General features: G+C 30.1%; 2 protein-coding genes across 4 annotated transcripts in view; one reads left to right on the top strand and one right to left on the bottom strand.

The window, feature by feature from the left end:
- LOC111620693 (ras-related and estrogen-regulated growth inhibitor-like) overlaps positions 1 to 22,430 on the top strand; it is a 151,223-nt gene that overhangs the window by 17,157 nt on the left and 111,636 nt on the right. The window lies entirely within an intron of this gene.
- LOC111620686 overlaps positions 1 to 22,430 on the bottom strand; it is a 132,583-nt gene that overhangs the window by 13,874 nt on the left and 96,279 nt on the right. The window contains exons 9-15 of the mRNA XM_023362663.1: positions 19,112 to 19,205; positions 13,692 to 13,885; positions 11,608 to 11,724; positions 7,746 to 7,834; positions 4,616 to 4,741; positions 3,005 to 3,175; positions 1,834 to 2,178 (exon numbers count right to left, since the gene is read on the bottom strand). Coding sequence (XP_023218431.1) covers positions 1,834 to 2,178; positions 3,005 to 3,175; positions 4,616 to 4,741; positions 7,746 to 7,834; positions 11,608 to 11,724; positions 13,692 to 13,885; positions 19,112 to 19,205 — 1,136 coding nt within the window. The remainder of the gene's footprint in view (positions 1 to 1,833; positions 2,179 to 3,004; positions 3,176 to 4,615; positions 4,742 to 7,745; positions 7,835 to 11,607; positions 11,725 to 13,691; positions 13,886 to 19,111; positions 19,206 to 22,430) is intronic.

Genomic DNA, 22,430 nt, shown 5'->3' with positions numbered 1-22,430 from the left:
TGATATTCTCAATATTATATACTTTGTCGTTACTTAATCTATAATTTTTTAAATTTATGTATATATTTTGTAATTAATTATGCATATTAAATATTTTTAGTTTACACTTCATTTATTACTTTTAGACATAGGAAAAAAAATTACATTTATACGTGAACTATAATAAAAATAATCTTGAATCATATCTAGCATTAATATTACACAATTAACACCACTTATTTGGTTTGGAATTGATAGTAACTTAAGATTAGTATGCTGCTGAGATGACTGATGCTACAAATTAAGCATTAAAGTCACCTTAATAAATTACTGTTTTCAAAACTGTAAGTTATTTATGCTAATATATCTATCCAAATTTAGTAGAATGAAAAACAATAACATTTTCAATACAGCTAGTCCTGTTTTTATAACTTAATTTTTTTGAAAATCATTGTTAAGTGAGTCACTGTAAATCAAATTCTGATTTCTCATAGATTTATTACAAATTATGTATGTTCATGGTTATACAGTTTGAACTACAGGCTGCCCTCATTTTACACCGGTGATGTGTTCTTGGAGGAGATGGTGCAAACAAAATTGGCATAAAATAAATCCGATTCAATCAAAACTGAAGGAATCCAAAAAGAAAAGAAAGTAATCTTAATGTTCAGTTGATACTTTAAAAAATTTCAGGATATTTCCAGCCTTTTCAAGACCATCTTCAGCATATGATTTCACTTCATAGAATAATTTGAATATTAATATATTAGAAACTAGGACTAATTTTTTAATATTTAGTTGATAGTTTAAGTAATTTTTTAAACTATCTTAATTGTCAGTTGACAATTAAGATTAGTTTCTCTTTTTTCAAACTAAATCTATACTATTAAGGAATAAATAGGAATGTGAATTTTTTCAATAATAACAATATAATTTGACTAATACAAAATAATAACTTATTTATTTATAACAAAAATTGACAATGCAATTTTTATCCCACTCTTGTATCAATTTCATGTAGCAGCATCATTGGATGCAACATCAGTTCTATAAATGATTGCCCTAGGATCATACATCTTTTAAAATATGAATCCAAAGTTATTTTCCCTTGCTTTTCTTTTCCTCTTCATGAGAATTTCATAATAAAGTGCTAAGCCTTCATTTAATCACTTCCTAAGTCACTTCACTCCTAGTCAGGGCCCACTTCACAATGCTCTTCAATCAATGAGTTGGCATTAGTCAACCCATTGATTTAAGGGCATCAGTAGTTATTATCTTTATAACACAATCTAGTTTATCGTCATTTGTCTCCTCTTCTGTTTGAGTGTCTAAATGTTTTTACTAAATTTGTTAATTCTTATACAAATATTTGCATTTAGCATTTACAAAAAATTTTCTACACATTATGGAAAAAGATTTTTTGTGGAAAATTTGAAATCATTATTATCAATTTAATTTGGTATAACTCAATCTGGTGTAAAATGAGCAACCTGTATACATTGAAACACAGAGATAATGAAAAAATTACATTTAAATACAGTATTTTGTACACCATAACAGAAAATTTATACCAGTTGTAAAAACAGGAAATCACCAAGTGATGATAGTCAATAATTTATTAAATTTCATAGTTGATTCATGTGATTCAAGTATGTACTGTACTATTTATGTAATATTTGTCAAATAAGTATTGAAAGATTTTTGACACAGAAGGTGATTAAAAAAAACTGAGCATCTACATTGTATCATCTATTATGTGACTTTATGACTGCCTTTTAAAAACTTTACATTAAGATATCTAATTATTTCATTTTAACATCACTGGTTTTTATCTTAAAAAATTTAATCATTTACCATTTAATCTTTCACTTTTTAAATCCATTCCATTAACAGACGGCAAAGTGTTTGGCCGGGTAGCATCTTTTTTATCACTTTTTTCTACTACATTATTAGTTTTACCCATAGAAGTCTCATCTGATAAACTATCCTTTGAAGAATCTTTGCTTTCTTTCATAGTTGGTTTTTCTTTATCTTTATCACATTGAATAGTTTTTGCCTCCGAAGTAGAAGGTTTCAACCATATTTTTCCATCCTCTCCATTAACTACAGCAGTTGCCGATGCAGAAGCATGTATTGGACGGGGTTTAACAGCATGAGAAACTTGTTCCGAAGTTTTTGGTGTTTTGAAACTAGTTCGACCTGCAATTCAGAAGAATAAGTTATTTATTAATAAAATATTATCAATAACTTTAGTCATTCGCTAATTTTTAAGATTAAGATATCTATTTTTAAATTCATTTATCAGAGTTTTTCAATTTAAAACTTCATTTTTTAATGTGTTGAATTTTCAAAATTTTACAACTCATAAATACAGCCTTCCAAACAAGATGACAATGGGATGGGAACATTTGAAAGATGCTGCAAAAACACAAATTATAATTTTAGTTCAGAAAGCATAAAATAGAAGTGTAAAAGTTCGAACAAAGGAGGCAGAATTATTACATAATAAGTAATGAATGTAAGAATTATGGTGTCCACCAGTAGCCAAGCAGTTCCATTCTCTGAACACTAGTAGTTCAGTTGTGTTTTTGCCTTGACAGGATGGGCTGGTCAAGTGGAGTTTTTCAGGTTTACTACACATCTTTAATGCCTAAATAAGGACCAGTTACTCTTAAAAGACTTCCTGGAAAGCATTCCCCTAAGCAGATCACTCATGCACTGCATTGCCATAACTAACGAAATCAAAAAACTAAACAGTAAGAATTACAGGGTAATTATATACATATTCTTTGTAAGTGAAAGTATTGTAAATAAAAAACATGCTAAAGAAGTTTAGAAGTATGAAAAAAAGTTACTGATTTAGCAGTAAATATTTAGAAAATTTATATTTTCCATCAGTAAAACATACACTGGAGTTTATTTTACGATTCCTTGGTGTATTTTGTTTTGCTTAACATCTTTAACATTATAATTTTTATTTTTAGCCAATGTGGAGAAAGAGATTCAATAAATTATATGTATTTACCTGCTTTATGTTTTGTATCCTTTTTAGTGGGAGATTCAGATGGTCCTGCTAAATTTTCCTTAGGTTTAGCGCTACTTTCTGGAATACTAATAGATTGCTTGGTTAAATGCTTGGGAGATTTACTGTCTCGTTTTGAGAGACCTAGAGTCGGTTCAGCGGATTTGGGACGGGCTAAAAAACATAATTTTTTAAATTTATGTATATATTTTGTAATTAATTATGCATATTAAATATTTTTAGTTTACACTTCATTTATTACTTTTAGACATAGGAAAAAAAATTACATTTATACGTGAACTATAATAAAAATAATCTTGAATCATATCTAGCATTAATATTACACAATTAACACCACTTATTTGGTTTGGAATTGATAGTAACTTAAGATTAGTATGCTGCTGAGATGACTGATGCTACAAATTAAGCATTAAAGTCACCTTAATAAATTACTGTTTTCAAAACTGTAAGTTATTTATGCTAATATATCTATCCAAATTTAGTAGAATGAAAAACAATAACATTTTCAATACAGCTAGTCCTGTTTTTATAACTTAATTTTTTTGAAAATCATTGTTAAGTGAGTCACTGTAAATCAAATTCTGATTTCTCATAGATTTATTACAAATTATGTATGTTCATGGTTATACAGTTTGAACTACAGGCTGCCCTCATTTTACACCGGTGATGTGTTCTTGGAGGAGATGGTGCAAACAAAATTGGCATAAAATAAATCCGATTCAATCAAAACTGAAGGAATCCAAAAAGAAAAGAAAGTAATCTTAATGTTCAGTTGATACTTTAAAAAATTTCAGGATATTTCCAGCCTTTTCAAGACCATCTTCAGCATATGATTTCACTTCATAGAATAATTTGAATATTAATATATTAGAAACTAGGACTAATTTTTTAATNGAAGAAAACATGGTTTAATAAAATTTATTAAATAAAACTAAAATAGTATTTTCTTTTTACAACAAACTTCTGTTTTAAAGACAAAATATATTGATTCCAAGACTCATCTTTTCTGGGAATAATGATTTTTATAGAATAATTTTCAATTGAGAAATCCATAATGCCTCCTCCTTTTCATTCAAAAGTTTGCATTCCAAGTACTTTTATTTCTTTACATTGCTTATATTTAGCTTTACAGTTATTTGTTCTTTCCCAAAATTAACAATTTCTAAATTTTTTTAAGAGTGATGAAGAATATCTTAAATTTAAAATGCAACCTAACTCTAAGTTAAGAAATGTGAAAAAAAATCCATCTTAAATTCAATTTATAGTCTTTTTTTAAACTCTTTTTGCCCCCTGGGCACTAAGAGGGCCTTTTAAATAAGCCCATTATGAGTTTGGTCAAGTCCAAATGGGACAACCAGATAGTGAGGGACAGGTCCAATGTATATTATCTTTATTGCAATTTCATTAAGATATATTATAACATATTTTATGGAAATATTACCAAAAACTCTAAGCAAAAGAGAGAATTTATGAGAAGAATTATCATAGTGCTGCAAATATTTGTTAAATAGGGGTGCACAGAAATATATTTATATTACAGATAGGTAATAACTTCAAATACATGATTAGAATAAAATAATGTGTTAAACATACCTCTCTTACTAGGAGTAGCTGCTTTTCCTTGTGAGGATAATTTTTGTCCACTCCAAGTACTAGGTAATTGAGAAGCAGCGCTACTTGTACGAGCTGGGGCAGATGCAGTTCTTCTAGCCGGAGGAGCTTTAAACATATATGATCATAAACATTAAATTTAATATAATTCTCTCTGTTAAATTAAACATTATGCAATTCAATGTTTTGATTTTTATCTTTTACAAAGTTGAAGTTTCTATATTATTATAATTTTTGAAGTAAAAACTTACTAAAATATTAGAAGCAGAACTTATTTATAACAAACCAATAATTTTATAATTATTTGAGTTATTAGTTTTCTTGATATTCTAGAAAATATGACAAGTTGATCCCTTCTATAAAATATCATAGTATAAATGGATTTCCAAACATTGGTGAGAGTTACTCGAGAGTAGCATTTGTGTTCAATCTAAAATAACTTTCATGCTTAATTTTACAAATAAATTTTTCAGTTAATCTAATAATGAGAAAAGATAAGAAGAATTAATAATTAAAAATATGCATAATTTGAAGGTAGAATTAATTTGCAGCCCTGTTTTTGTGTCTTCTCATGTTACAAGAATGCAATCTCTTTTGTTAAATGTTCCTTAATTAAATATATTTTCTATACAGTATACTGTTGTATTTTTCAGATTTTTCAGATCTAATATATAATATCACAATGGCCAAACTGTTGTTCATGAGCCACGTGTTGTATACCAATATTGAGGTTTCCATACATATACTAACATAGTTTCTTTTTATAAACTTGGTTACTTACACACAAAATTTTGTAAGTTTTTTGACTATAATATTAGTCTGATATAAACACAATTGTAACTTGCAACTTAACCTGAAACAAGCAACTGAAAGCTATGGGAAAAGTTAAAAGATTTAAATGATTGTTCACCTGGTTGGTCATAAAGTACTTCTTAAGTAAAGTAATAGTAATATTTACTATAGAACAATATTATATGGTAGAATTTTAACTACAGTAGAGCATCGATTATCTGAATACCGATCAACCGAAACATCGATTAACTGAAATCGATGCAGTCAGCAAATTCAAATTTCTGCTAGTGCTGTGGTGTTGCAATATTTGGCAACGTCTTGGGCTACTCCAATATTATTTTTGTTGCTGTGCGTGTTTTAGCTGGTAGCGCTGGCATGACTATATTGTATCATTAAAAATTATTTCTTTATTTTGCACAAACGAAATAAATATATTGAAAATATAAAAACAAAAAAGTTATATTTTGGAAGTTAATCTAGTATCAAAAACGTTCTGATTCAGCATGACACACGTCGAGAGGGTACTTAAGGACAGATCAGTATTTGACCGAAGCTTTTTTCCCATCATGAGTGGTGTGTTTTGCTTCAGCTCATCAGAGAATATAGCCCAAGTGAATGACATCTCCAGATAAACCCAAAAAAAGAGAGTTTTGCTTGTTTTGTGTGGTGTTTTTCTGAGGACTGTGTGTCAGGATGTGTGTCGTGCTGAACCAGAACGTTTTTGATACTAGATTAACTTCCGCAATATAATTTTTTTTTTGTTTTTATATTTTTCAATATATTTATTTTGTTTGTGCAAAATAAAGAAATAATTTTTAATGATACAATAGCCACAATTATTATTTTTAAAAACTTTTCGTTAGGCTTAACAATAAAGCTACATACCAACAGACTGCCGAAAACCTATCGGGCTAGTTTTATGCTAATTAATAAATAAATTACGTAAATAGAGGTAAGCTTACCTCTAGTGCCAAATTGATTACGTAATTTATTTAATTACGTAAATAGAGGTAAGCTAGAGGTAAGCTTACCTCTAGTGCCAAATTGATTACGTAATTTATTTAATTACGTAAATAGAGGTAAGCTAGAGGTAAGCTTACCTCTAGTGCCAAATTGATTACGTAATTTATTTAATTACGTAAATAGAGGTAAGCTAGAGGTAAGCTTACCTCTAGTGCCAAATTGATTACGTAATTTATTTAATTACGTAAATAGAGGTAAGCTAGAGGTAAGCTTACCTCTAGTGCCAAATTGATTACGTAATTTATTTAATTACGTAAATAGAGGTAAGCTAGAGGAACGCTTACCTCTAGTGCCAAATTGATTACGTAATTTATTTATTAATTAGCATAAAACTAGCCCGATAGGTTTTCGGCAGTCTGTTGGTATGTAGCTTTATTATATATCGGGTTTGGTGATATTTATATAGGCTTAACAATGACGAAAATTCAACACAAAGCGACATGCAACAGAGAAAAATTTCAACATGGGATAGGTTAATATATTTTTTCATACATGATCAGTTATCCGAACAACCCCAGTCCCAAATTGTTTCGGATAATCAATGCTCTACTGTATATATAATATAAACAGATGATGCTGCGGCTCTCGTATTTTTCTGATAGGCAATACAGGACTCCTGTTGTCACAAGACTTGGCCATCCCTGATATAATAATACTTTGTACATTTGGTCTTTAATTATAAGTCAAACATTATAAAAATTAATGTTAAACATATTGTATTTTAGAAACATTTATGAAAATTTGAAATTTATCAGTTTTGTCTTGTTAACATCTTCAACTCTGCTGTTGATAAATTAATTTATAATTTAATATACAAATATCTGATCAGCAAAGTTTTTGGACTATCCTTAGGCTATTAACTATTTAAATAAATTAAGAAATTTGGCCTAAAGGCAGACAATTGGCTGCATTTTACAGTAAATTTAATACAAAATGTCAACCTAACAACCATTAGGCCAAGTTGCTTAATTTGTTTAGTTACTTATTACCTAAGTAGAGTCTAAAAATGTCTGGAAATTAGGTATTTGAATACTAATTTTGGGCTTGGTAATTGTTTATATATAACTTAACTACTACTGAAAAAGTATTAAAAACTTTTTTAAAATTTCAATTAATTTAATTATTATAACATAAAGATGAAGTCTTTTTATTTAAACTGTATCTTAAAGGGATTTTGTTGTTTTATGTTATTTGATTTAAGTGCAGGTAGAAAAGAATTTAATTATTCATTTATTCTTTTAAAAATGTTATAATCAAGTTCTACTATAAATTAAATTTAGAATTTTCTTTTATATACCATCAGCTTTGTCTCGAGTTTGCTCTTCAGTATCTGTTGGTTCTGTTTCTCTCTTCTTTTTTCTTTCAACTTTTGATTTTAAAGGTTTTCTATGCAAAAACAATGTTTAGAATTACTTGAATATATAACAAGAATATGATAAATAAAACAAACAAAATAAAGCAAATTAGTCCTATATAAAATTATTATATAAAAAACTTCAGAAGTTAGGTTCTCAAATGTTATTTATTCCATAGTTTCAACATTTGCACATCTTCATCCTGCATGATAATTAACGTGCAGGATCAATAAGCGTAAGTATGATATCGACAGAAATAATTCTGTAACTACCCTTGCCCAGTATGCAAGCAAACCCAGGGTGTCAGAGGATTTTGGCAGTGCTCAACTTATAAAACAAATACACAACAAATGCAAACTAAGAATGGTGGAAGTATTAGAAATATTTAAATCCACACTAAGAAGACATTGTATTAACAGCAGAGACTGTGTTTTGCTCTCCTATGCATAAGTTTATTATTTAATAGCCTCCTTAAAAAGGAGAGGTGGCAATACCTAACATCATTGTAGTATTTCAAATGATTTCATTTTATATTTTAGTTTTATTTGTAACTTAATCAATAATCCTGTTAATTTTTTAAAATGTAATGCAATATTGTTATAAAATAACATACTTTTAAATATCATTTCAAACAGAAACTCTGTTCAAAAACCTGAAGAAGGCTTATTAATCAAGCCGAAAACGTTAGTTATATTAAAGTTTAAATTGCTGGAAAAGTACAGTACATAAGGCATTTATGTGTCTCTAGTTACTTAATCTAGTCATTCAATTTTAGCTTAGTGACCAATCATGAAGCAGTGTGTTTAAAAATATTGTTAAGTGATATTGAAAAATAAATCAATAATTAGAAAATTTGCACTCAACATACAGGGTGTTCTGTAAGTGTGAAGCCATAGGAATGTTGATATTTGTTTATTCTTTTACAGATGGCATTGGATAAGGAGGAATAAATTCAAGTTATTTTAATGATGGAAACTCAGTCAGCAAGAAGTTGCTGAAGATTTTAACAGGCTACATCCAGGCTACTGTATGCAATTGATGAAAAGCCTGAATACAGCGTGTTAAACCCTTTGGTGACTTCACTCTGATTGAGAATCCAAGTCATTAAAATAACTTGAATTTATTCCTCCTTATTTAGTGCCATGTAAAAGAATAAATAAAGATATAGTAAAACGTCACCTGGTCAAACTGCATTAACTTGAAGCAGTCCTGAACAGCATTAACTTGCATTAAACTGCATTAACTTGAAGCAGTCCTTGAACAGATCCTGAGCAGAATATATATGGTTTCCCATATAATATGGTCTACTTAAGTTGAAATTGCTGGTAATTTTAATTTGAAATTTATGTCCCATGTCTCTCCGTCTTTTTATAGCTTTGTGATCTTTATTTTCTCTTATATTCAGTGTGAATACAGACAATTAAGATAAACATTACATCTCTATGCCAAATACAACACAACACCATGCCATTACAACCTCACATCAACATCCTTTTATTAATACAGTATGTTATTGGTATTCTGATAGGGACAAGTGGGGTATCTTCACAATTCCCTCAAAAATGCTATAAACTATAAAATTTTGTAATCATTCTATGAACAGATTCTTGAGAAATGGTTTGATAACACAAAATTTACAATCGCAAAAAAGTTTGAGGAAATTGGGTATTAAACTTGTTAACTTGAAACTAACTCCACATTGGAACATTTTTACTCCTTAAACTTTGGCTTAATGAGGTTTTACTGTAACTCCTATGGTTTCAGATTTATGGGACATCATGTATATCATCTCCTACAAAAGTATATTTTTATTCATTTCTATATTAATTCTACTTCAAAATAATCTTTTAGTCAAACAATAGACATAAACAAGAATTTCTGTTAAGTTTTGAAAATTTATTGTAATTTTCAAGATTCAGTTTACTATTAAAAAGTGTTGTCTTTTTACTTTTTATGATCAACTGAAAATACTAAGAGTTGTGAAATATAACATATTCACTATCATATTTCCTCAATTCTAAGACACACTTTCTTATCTAGTTTTGCTTATCTGAAATAGAGACTCATCTTAGAATCAATAGTATTTTACATTTGCATTTGCAATTCAAAAACAACAATCAGAAGACCATGCACGAGAATGATGCGATACTTTATGCACTGATAGTAATGTCTTTGGCTATCCTGCTCAATGATCACAAGTTGAAATGAGCTTTGCTAGAAAAGAACAATTAATAGTAATTTCTCTTTTAATGTTTAAAATACCTTTCTGATGAAAGTTTTTTGGGGATATAAAAGTTTATATAATATGTTTTATTTACAGCTGGCAAGCATTGTCTATCACATATGCATTTGTATTGTTTTTTTCTTTTGTTACTTAACAAGACATGAGAAAAACTGGACATTTAAAAATTTCTCTCTCCACAGAAAAGTCTTAAAATCTGATTTCAAACTTATGATACAGTACATCTTACAATTAAGGAAATATATCATTTTATGTTCTTAAGAATGTTTTTCTATCTATTAAGATAAAAATCTTAAATACGGAACCTGTTACCGGTGTAATTTTGCATGAAAAAAGAGCATCAAGCAGACCTTCGGCATGGGCGGTACACCACGGCTCTAACCACCTTTGCATCCGATCCCGATATAGAACCGGAGTTCGACAAAGCTGACATCATCGACACTACGCCCCACCTGGAACATCTAAAATGGCGGGAAGCTATATCCATCTGTAAAGCTAACCACCTGACCACATGTATAAATCGGAAGGATGAGATTAATCTTTCTATAGTGTGGCAGGCCCTCCTAAACAACGATCTATAAATAGCAACATCAGCGCACGAATGTGCATGACCATCTTAATGATCGTTCGTTATGCGAGTTTCATATTTTTTGTTTAAACAACTGCGTTCTATTTTTAGATTCGGTTTTTTATTTAAATATCTACATTCCATTTTTCGAAGTGTTCCGTCGGAATTTTTTTCTCTACCTGAAGAAGAGCTATCTGGAAAGCTTGAAAAAGTGTGAAAGGAAGATTTTTTCACGCAAAATTACACCGGTAACAGGTTCTGTATTTAATATTTCATCCCCGGTGTCAGAGTAAAGTTTAATTTACTTAAGATANTAATTTTTTTGATGCTTCTGGAATGATCCATCATGAATTTCTCCCTGAGGGCACAACAGTGACCAACAGTACTTAGGAGTCATAGAACATCTCTTGGCTCACATGCTTCATGTCAGAATGCATCTGTTCCAAAACAACAGTTGGGTTCTTCTGTATGACAATGTACCAGCTCACTGCACACTACCCGTGAAACAGTTTTTAGCATCAAAACAGACCTGTATGCTTGAACATCCACCCTATTCGCCTGATTTGGCACCTGCAGACTTTTTTCTATTTCTGAAAATTAAATGTGCTTTAAAAGGGGAACATTTCAGTGGCATTGAGGATACTAAATACGGAACCTGTTACCGGTGTAATTTTGCATGAAAAAATCCTCTTTTCACAAACATTTTCGAAAACGTTTGTGAAAAGAGGATTTTTTCACACAAAATTACACCGGTAACAGGTTCTGTATTTAATATTTCATCCCCGGTGTCAGAGTAAAGTTTAATTTACTTAAGATAAAAATCTATTATTATTATTATTAAATAAAGAAATATTTTTAATTCTTAATATTACCTTACAATAAACCATGAATTGTTTATAACATTCTTAAATACACTTAAAAAAGCATGTTAACAAAAATTATTCAAAGAACTTATTTTGAATTTTATATACAAATAAAAATTTTATTAACTTACTCATGTTTAACCTGACCATTTCTTGGTTTACGATAGAGAGACTTCGGTAAAGGAACTTTGGCAGTGGGAGCTGTATGCGGTCTATCACGTGTTCTGTCGTCTTTCACTGGCAGTTTTCTACAAATATAAAATTTTCCTATAAACTAATAAATTCAATTAAATGATTAAAAATATTCTTTATATATTAAATTTTAAAAATAATTTTTAAGTAAAAATAAATCTGACAGTTTTTTCTCTTATATTATTAAAATCTAAACATATTTAAATCTTTAAAAATTATTTAAAGTACAGTCGACCCCCCTATAAGATAGAGATACGTTCCATTCTCTAGGAATCCGCTTTCTTACGAATCCTTCCAATCACAACCCGACACGTATCAAGTTTACGGACTACGGCTGTTTGAAAGATTTTCTTCCATAAAATTAATCGATTCTAGACTAATCCGACTCAACATTTCCAAAATACGTATATATTTTTTGGGAATAATCCGTATAAACTACGCTATAAACAAAAAATTGTAGGATTACTTACCGAGTGTCACCATTCGACATTGCCATTGCTCAACATTGTTTTCGTCGCGGAACAGCTCAGCAAAGAGCGGCCGATTTCTAACAACTTATTTTTCTGTGAAAACTTCGTAGAACTTCGGAGACATCATTAATATAAATAATTTTAATCGCCGTTGAATAAGAAATGTTTCTTTCACAAGAAATGTATAAAATTACAGTACTGTATTAGACTTACGGTACCTAATTTACATACTGACAGACGATAGTTAGCGTAAAAATCTCCGTAGCGTGGCGCCACGCTAGACGGCGGAAATTATATATTTAATTATAACAAAGTTACAATAAGTTAATATATAATTATATATACAGTACCTAATTTATATATAATTAATATATAATTATATGTACAGTACCTAATTTATATATAATTTATATAATACTGTCCAGACGATAGAAATCTCTCCGTAGCGTGGCGCTACGGACGGCGGGAAAGTAGTTCGGCTTCCCGATGACGTTTGAGGTGTTTATAGGGAACTTTTACTATTTTTTACGGATACCGGTAGCAATTTTTTCGTAGTTTTATAGGAATCGTAACTATAGGGACCGTAATTATAGGGGGGTCGACTGTACTTTATATTAATAATGCATTGTAATTAAACAACAAATATCTGTAGAGAAAATTATCATATTCACAATTTAAAATTTAAAACTACTGAATAAATAATTGAATTAACAAACTGCCAAATGACATAATATGTAAAATATATTGTAAATTCTAGGAAAAAGTATTTGTTGATAGAGTTTATATGAATTATAAATCTCTTAAAGTAGCTTATTAAGAAAGTTTAAATATTTTATAAATACAGGGTTAGTCAAAATAATGCAGACTACTTCCATGTTTTATTTCAACTTTTCTACATATGGTATTTTCTAGTATGTATCAGTCTCATTTACAATAACGATGCACTGGTGATCAGTTTAATAAGCTTTTACTGGATGTCAAGCAACCTAACAAGATGTGGAAGCAAATGGCACTATATTGGCATTTGCAGACTTATTCTCATTAATCTACATTGGTTTAATATAGATGAATAGTAAAAATGATGTTAATAATATAATTATCGAGGTGGCCATATTGCTTCATCAGAGCTCATCAAGAATTTTAAACTTCCAAACATAAATATATCATATTTAAACTGTAAATTTATATTTAATTACACTGTTTAACTAATTTTATAAATAAATACAAAAAAAGTTTCACACTAAAAATGAAATATTGTTCATTGAAGTCACAATCATATCTATAATGTCAGTTTCAACAGTATCCAGATCTGAGGATCCAAATCATCTTTCTCATTTTGTTCAATCAAGTGTCTTGGAATTATGCATTCCAAAAACTTTTATCTAAAAATAAAGCCTTTTCTGATTCCTATAGCAGTCGTAGGTGATATTTTTGATATATGCTACTAAAGGAGTCATATGACCTTAGTTAAATATGTTTTTTAAAATTTACTTATCTTATAATAAGTTAATAACCTAATAAAAATCAAATTTAAAAATTCATTTATTACTCACTTTGTTGCAACTGCCGTTACTAGATTTTTATCCCAAACTTGATTCCAAACATCCGATTGCCTACAACATGGAACGCCTTGTTGTTCTCCATACAGTGGTCTTCCATGTGCTCTCCATCTATATTCATCGGCTTTCTTTAATCTTTCCACTACTTCTGTGTACCAAGGATTAACTTCCAATTTTGTTGTAACATTCTAAAATGAAATATTTTAAAATTAAATTTACCTTTTTGTTTTTATGTATATCAAGATAATAAATATACAAAATGGAAATAAGTTTATTAAGAGACTAGCAGACCCCACCACGCGTTGTTGTGGCTCAAAATGTATCTATTATAAATGTATAACACTTCCCCCGTGGGGAGGGGGAATTTTTCGAAAAATCCCTTAGTGTACATTTTCTTGACGTACCCTATTAAAACGCAATCAAAAACACAAAAAACTGCATCTGAAATAGTATAATAGAAGCCAAGTTCTTCACGGCAAGCCTTAATCCTGTCCCTCTCCCCCACGGGGGGAATATTGAAAAATCCCTTTGTAGTGTATATTCTGTTAACGTACCCTATTAAAACGCAATCAAAAACGCAAAAACCCGCATCTAAAATAGTATAAATAGAAGCAGAGTACTTTACGGTAAGCCTTAATCCTGTCCATCTCCTGGGAGGATTTCGACATGTATATTATATAAAAACACTTGTGTATTCAAATGCAGCGTTGTGTCAAAATTTCAAAGGAATCGGTAGGAACAAAGGGAACAAACGAACATTACATTTTTATTTACATAGATAGATAGAAGATGATCTGCTTTAGTTCATTTTCACAGAAAAGCAAACTTAGGGCGTCATACTTGTAGCACCGTTTGTTGACATAAAAGCCTTAACCTAGATTATATATTTTAATTTATATGAATGTTTAACAAAATAATATACAGCCTATGTCCACCCTGAGGTTCCATTCTAAATATTGGTAAAAGAATTTTTGAAATCGGATGAGTAGTTTCAGAGATTACCTGCTGCAAACAAACTTACAAGCATTACCTCTTTATAATATTAGTATAGATTCTATAGTTTCACAACATTTTTATACTAGGGTTAAAGGATGCTAATGTTTATAATTAAAATATAACATAGAAGAAAGTCAAAAACATCTGTAAATATATTTTTTTATTCATTATTTTTACTATAAATATCATAATACAAGGATAGTGTCATATGATACAGAGTGATATTTTCTAAATGCCAATGTGCAGCAAATTTAATTAAAGGTAACAAGTATTTCTACCCTCTAAATAAACCAACATGCATACAAAGTTGCATCTAAGCAAATATGCATCCCTCAGCAATGGTGATAAATGAAAACAAAATGAAGAAGCAAGATCTTCAAGCCCTCTTTGGAGTTGTGGCAATGCATTGAACATTGAATTTACAATACATTTTGAGAAAACAAGTACAGCAAAGCATTGAAAATCTGGACTAAATATACATGTAAATTAGCATTTAAGTACTTTAAATTCAACATTATTGTAATTCAAGTTTAGGAGTTCTAAGCTCAAGCTAGTATTTCATGAGGAATGTATGAATACTTACAAGATTCTAAGTATAAGTATCTTATGTAAAGATTTTAGCCTTTTATTTTCATCATCTGTTTCTGTGAAATGTTTTTCTCCTGTACAACTTTCTCATTTACTTTTTCCTTGCATCTCTCATGATTTCTGAGACAGGAATGCTAATATCCAAATTTCATAACTACAGGCATTATCATCAGTCTCATCTGGTAGTGCATGGTCAGTTCATCATATTAATACCTCACTCCTAAGCTCTAGATATATTCATTCAAAAGTTACTTATGTGACTCGACTTTACTGTAAATTTAAAACTAATTCATAGTATTAATATATAAACAGTCATGAAAATACTGTAATTTTCTAGAAATTAACACATCCTCAGTTGCTGTCATTTATAATCACTAACCAATCAACAACTTTATTTTACCCAGATGATCTGAGTAAAATAAAGTTGTTGATTGGTTAGTGATTATAAATACTCAAAATTTTGACCATTATATGTTGATAGTAAAGATATGGAATAGATGTCGTACTTCTATTCCATATCTTTACTATCAACACAGCATAGATTACAGATAATAATTTACAGTAATTTTATCATCTTCATTCTTATGTAACTTCATTCTTTTCATTATTTTATATATCTGATCAGGTGATATATAAACATTTTAAACTCTTTGACTTGAAAAGCTGCAACATCACAAATTGTGCTTTAATGAGGAAAGAAACAAAAAGCAAATGATGTTCATACATGCTGTAGAGAATAAAACTGAGGAAAGTTTTAAATTCTACTATGTGCATTATGATTTTGGCAAAATTAAAAAAGGAACTTCCAAGAAAACCAATAGACTTTGTTATTATCATTAAAATATTTTCAAAACTAGATCAATTTGTATGTGCCCAATCAAATTTTGTCAGATTTTCTGAATGATAAATTTGTTACAGTTTAAATTAGCCATTAAGTAGTTTGGTCTTACCAATACTTCCACAATACTCAGATGGCAGTATTTAAAATACCAAATGCAGCCCCAAAATATATGGTACTATTTGGTTTAGAATTTGGCATATTTTCATGTACTTTATTTTAGGGTGTAAGATGCAATTTATGTCAAAAAAAAAAAAAAAAAGCTAAAAATCGTCCCTCATTTTATGTGTGAAATTGCAATCTCACCATGGGCTAATGAATTCCCCAAATAGCCTTCAGTGTTTTTTACATAATCTATCTACCTGTACTATATCTATGCAAGTTAACAATGATGTGGGTGACTCATACTCAGAAATTTCTAGTTACATCCTGTAATCTCCACCTAGCCTAGCCCAACACTCAAAATAAAAAAAATTACTGTTTAATTAAACATTGTTATTGTCATTATTATTTGCTTTAGCTAAGCAGCTTTTGCATGTTGAATATTTTAATTGTAAAAGACTTCTTTTAAACTCTTTTTCCTTGATAAATAAAAGTCTGTCTTCTAATTTACTTTTTTAACCAGAATACAGTAAAAAGAATTTTGAGCCAAGTGCCAAAGGTGCAGGTTGTATTTAAATATACCAGATACTTTTTCCCTAAATATTCTAAGCTGAAATGAGGATGTAAAAAACATAAAATACATCTTATACACTGTAAAATACAATATATAAAAGATAATAAATATGGTAGATCTTATATTGTTTCAGATAAGTAAATAATGGATACAAATTTTCAACTTTATAATTTTTAAAGTAATTTTTGAAAAGTAACAAGATTCTTATCTTTTATTTGCCTACTAGAGTCAACCAATGGCTGAGTGGTTAAGATGGTAACCTACAGCTCTGGAGACCTGGGATTAAAACCAGATAACAAAAACATCTAGAATTTTTTGGGGATGGTTTGTCCAAATAATCTGTGTCCCATCCCTCATCACCTGGCTAACCTATTGTGCATCTGGCTGAACCCATAATGTGCTAAAAAAAAAAAAAAAGGCTCTCTCAGTGCTTGCAGGGCAGAAAAGTTAAAAACAAAATTGCCTACTTGAAGCAGTGTTTAATAGAAAAATAAACATGTTAGCATTTTTTATCAATCCTGTATGTGTTTTTGATGGAAATTATTATTTCTTTGTATTCACGTAATATTATGGAAATGCATTATATGAATATATACAGAAAAGCAAGCCCAAATTATGATACAGGTTGACATTCAAAAATCCAGCCATCAATAATATGGTTCCTTCAGATTTCCGATATGGATTTTGGAGTGCATTTTCAAATATACCGCATTGGCACACCATTGTTTTCTGGAGGTGCCTAACTAAAATTATGTAGAACTGTTTTATTTAGTTGATGAACATTAAAATTTCATTTTATTTTCATTTAGTGTTTAATTTTTTTTCTTTAAAGGATTATACAGGTTGTCACTTTTTGTTAAATATAGAAATAGATAAATAAATAACACTCATGCCAAAATTGTATAGCTTCTTGATAACAAGCACTGAGTTCAGTGTTAAGACGATTTTTCTTATATTGCAAGTACTTTCGACGAGTATTATATTGTCGTCCTCAGGCAAAAAAGAACAAATTTGAAAATTAGAACGTGCAGAGTGTTCCAAGTAGAAAACGGAAAATTTTTCTTGTCAATTCCTAAATTATAACGTTCGGTAATTGTTGATCACATGCAACAAATTTTTGCGGGCATTCGAAATGTCTTAAATCCACACGACTAGCAGCGCATGCATTGAGGAGCGATCGTACTAATTGTGCGACTCTTGGCGCTTTTTGCTGTTTAAACGCTGGTATAAAGTAACCCATATTTCGGACAAGTCAAGTGTGGGGCCGTTGCATGCGTCTGTGGTCATTGTGAGGAGCGCTTCCCAAATAAATGTAATTCTATTTGGGAAGCGCTCCTCACAAATAAATGTAATTCTATTTGGGAAGCGCTCCTCACAATGACCACAGACGCATGCAACGGCCCCACACTTGACTTGTCCGAAATATGGGTTACTTTATACCAGCGTTTAAACAGCAAAAAGCGCCAAGAGTCGCACAATTAGTACGATCGCTCCTCAATGCATGCGCTGCTAGTCGTGTGGATTTAAGATATTTCGAACGCCCGCAAAAGCTTGTTGCACGTGACCAACGGAATTACCGAACGTTATAATTTAGAAATTGACACGAAAAATTTTCCGTTTTCTACTTGGAACCCTCTGCACGTTCTAATTTTCAAATTTGTTCTTTTTCGCCTGAGGATGACGATATAATACTCGTCAAAAGTACTTGCAATATAAGAAAAATCGTATTAACGCTGAACTGAGTGCTTGTTATCAAGAAGTTTGTTAAATATATATAGCACATATAACCATAAAAAATCTGGCACATCTCAGGTACAGAGGTTGCTGGATTTTTGAATGTCAACCTGTAATGATCAAATGATTGAGCAGGATTAACTATCAGGCTAGAACTTGGTTAGTTAATTATATATATATCTGTGTAATTAATTTATGATTATTTATTTATTTATAAGCATGCATACATAATAACTTATGGTTTATATATTACAAGAAAATAGAAATTATATATAATGGAAGACATATGGTTAAAGCTCTATAGTTGAGTACAGGTTGAAAAAGAGTTTGAAATAATTATAAAATACACTGTGTTGGGTGTAGTCAATTCAAGAAATTTGTATAAGGCATAATTTGCTTGTGTAATCTGTGTAATTAATTAACCAAGTTCTACAGTTAATTAGGCAATTTCACATGATGCTAATAATCAAGTAGCATGCAAATTTGGGTATTTTAATTGATAGAAATAACTTTAAAGGCTTTCTTTATAACATAGTTTTTTCTTTTAAAAAAAATCTGTCTGATGTTAAAAGGCATAATTACCTTAAGTTTAGAAGGTTTTTTCCATCCACCATCAATATAGACATATGAAGAAAATGGTCGAAACTTTGCTTTATATTCCGTCTTTTTAAATTTTCTATAAGAAAGTTAATTAAATAGATAATTAAATTTATTTATAATTAATAACTATCACAATTTAATATAATTAAGACACAATAATAATTTAACTTTTAATTCTGGACATAAAGTATAAAAACACTTTCTCCAACTTGTGGGTAGGAGACCTGACCTTGTCTAATATGGATCTTAGCTGTTGCCCTTGCTTATGCATTTTTGCACAAGCAAACAGTCTAGGGACATCCAGTGATTCAACTATATCTTTGTCTAATTTCAGTTGTTTAGCTAGTGGAGTGCATGTAAATCTATGGACCCATTCTTGTAAACAATCTACGTAATCATCCCCGATTTTTTCACATTCTGTGTCCTCAATGTACTGTAGTAATGCCTGTATTCTTATCTGCTTTTACTAGGACAACATTCTCTCTCAACCACCTTTTACTCATCATCAGGTTCCTATAAAATTCTCCACGTTGCATATTCTCTTTCCAGTTGAAATTTCTAATTCTAAACCATGCTTTCCAGCAGAAGTATTCTTTTTGCATTTCATTCATCCCAAGAGGAAGGCCCTCAATGTCTGACACAATATGCTCTGTCTTGAGTTTATATGTTCCAGGAACATACATCAGACCATTCTTCAAAACATCTATGAAGTATAAGAGTGGGAAAATCCCATCCCATTGGAATGAGATTTCCCCACCTCTATACTTTGTATAATAAAATTTTTTGTTGCAATGAAGATTTTTAGGAAACACGTTATTTCATTATTCTATACATATGGATATGTTGTGAATGGTTCTGGACAATAACTCCCAAGTAACAACTTCTCTGTGTAAACCCTGCCAATATTAAACCCCTAGTGAATATACCCCAGTTTTAAATGTCCGTGATTTAAATCAAATATTACAGGTATCCTTTGATTAAAGCAGTTAATTAATCCCTCAATGCTACCACATATGTCAAAATTGCATTAATCAAGTATAGTGGTACCTTGGTACTCAACTGAACAATCATCATCCACTAGAACAAATTTTTGATTAACAACAAATATTTTTATTTTAATAAATGAAAATAGCAAATCCGCTAACACTTTATTTGCCAAGAAAAACATATCGATGTTATGTACAGACAAGTTTTAAAGCTGTGTTAATTAAAACTTTTGCTGCATATAAAAAGGGAATGTGCAGTTAATTTTGTGCATTATTCAAATCCTGCATTAAGCAAGAGATACCTGTATTTACTAATTATCACACTCTTAATTTGATAAAATCTCATTTTTTCTGCAGAAACATGTCAGTAGGTAAATAATATTAAATAGTTAACTACATCCACAAACCTGTTACCGGTGTGAAACTCAAACGAAAACGAAAAAACAATTCTTCACAAATGCTTTTGAACTATAAACTGTTTTTTCATTTTTATTTGAGTTTCACATCAGTAACTGGTTTGTGGATATTTTACAAACCACAAAACCCAATATGAACCACTGTAGTGAATATATTTATCATTAATCAAGTTTATGCAAATCAGTCATGCAGTTTACAATCCAAGCAAGTTGAAATTTTCTTCATGTCCTGTGGATATAGTGTTGAAGTAAATGTCACTGCAGTGGTTCATACTGGTATTCATAGTTTGTGAAATAAACTATTTTTCACATTGTTTTATTTTAAATATAACAGTCCTTCATTTTTATTAATAGAATTTTATAAAACCAAATGCACTTGAAGTAAGCTTGAGGATTTTTTAATATATCTATTACAATATTTTCAATATATAAAATCTGTGATGAAATTTGTAAAATAAATCTAATAAAAGAAAAGGGAATGTGGTTTTTGAAGGTTATGTTGTTCATGTAAAACAGAAAAATTTGGAAAATGATGTATCATTTGAATGTGAAAGGTGTAACAAGGCCATATACAAAGCTAAAATTAATATTCATGGAAAAGAGCTGGTGGGATGATTAAATGACTTTCTCATGGACCAGATCCAGCACAAGAAGTTCTCAAAGTAGTGCAACAAATAAAAAGACTGGCAGATGAAACTGACCACAGCAAATAATTGCACAATCTTTTTCAATGATAAGATACAAAAGCCAAGTTGCCTACAGTTCATCATTTACATTGCACTATCAGACATCAACATCAAGCTGTCAATAATCCACCATCTGTTCCACTGAATATTGATGAAATCATCATTCCAGATTGCTACAATGTTGCACACAATGGCCAAGATTTCCTTCTGTTCAATTCTGGTTCAAACAATAACAGAATGTTAATCTTTGCAACATGTGACAATCTTAGACTCTTAGAAATAACATCTTGCTGGTTTCTGGATGGTACTTTCGTAACATCTCCTGTACTTTTTGTTCAACTTTATACCATTCATGTCCTAGTAAATGGATGAACCATTCCATGTGTTTATGCATTACTGCAGAATGAAACTCAGGATACATTTTGAGGCCAACAGGTATCATGATCAATTTTGAATTGGCAGTTATAAACAGTGTAAAAAGATTTTTTCCAGACTGTGAAATTAAAGAGTGTTTCTTTCATTTAAGTCAGAACATTTACTGGAAGATTCAAGAGAATGTCCTACAATAACATTATCAAGACGACTCTGACTTCGTACTGAAATTAAGAATGATCCCAGCTCTTGCAAATGTGCCAACAAATGAAGCTGTTAGTGCTTTACAGGAATTGTCAGAATTTCTACCTCAAGAAATCACACCAATTGTAGATTATTTTGAAGATTCTTATATTGGAAGACCACAACATCGTGAATGACAATAACCAGCATATGCTATCGAGATATGGAATATGTATCAACAATCCAAAGATGAATTACCAAAAACAAACAATTCAGTGGAAGATGGCACAGAAGTCTTCAGTACAATGTTGGAAGTCTCCATCCCACCATTTGAAATTTATTGGATTTCTTCAAAGAAAACAAGCATTACAACAAGTTTATGCTCATCAAATTCTGGCTGGTCATCCATCATAAGCTCCAAGAAAGAAATATGCTGATTCAAATGGCTGATTAACTATATAAGAACTTCCGATGCAAACTGTAAGTCATGCTATTTCAATTCAAACATTTCTCCCCAAAAGTGTTAAATAGATGACCAACACAACTGTATTGTTAAAGGAAAAGTATGATATACAGGGGCAAGCCACTATTAATTTTAGGTGCAGAGCATATATTTTAAATTAATAAATTAATATGATTAAATTAATTAAAAATATGA

Source organism: Centruroides sculpturatus, unplaced genomic scaffold (assembly GCF_000671375.1).
Source record: "Centruroides sculpturatus isolate CEXI.00-Female unplaced genomic scaffold, Cexi_2.0 scaffold287, whole genome shotgun sequence".
NCBI lineage: Eukaryota > Metazoa > Arthropoda > Arachnida > Scorpiones > Buthidae > Centruroides > Centruroides sculpturatus.
The sequence above is the reverse complement of the archived record's forward strand: the minus strand, read 5'-3'. Positions and strand labels throughout refer to the sequence as shown.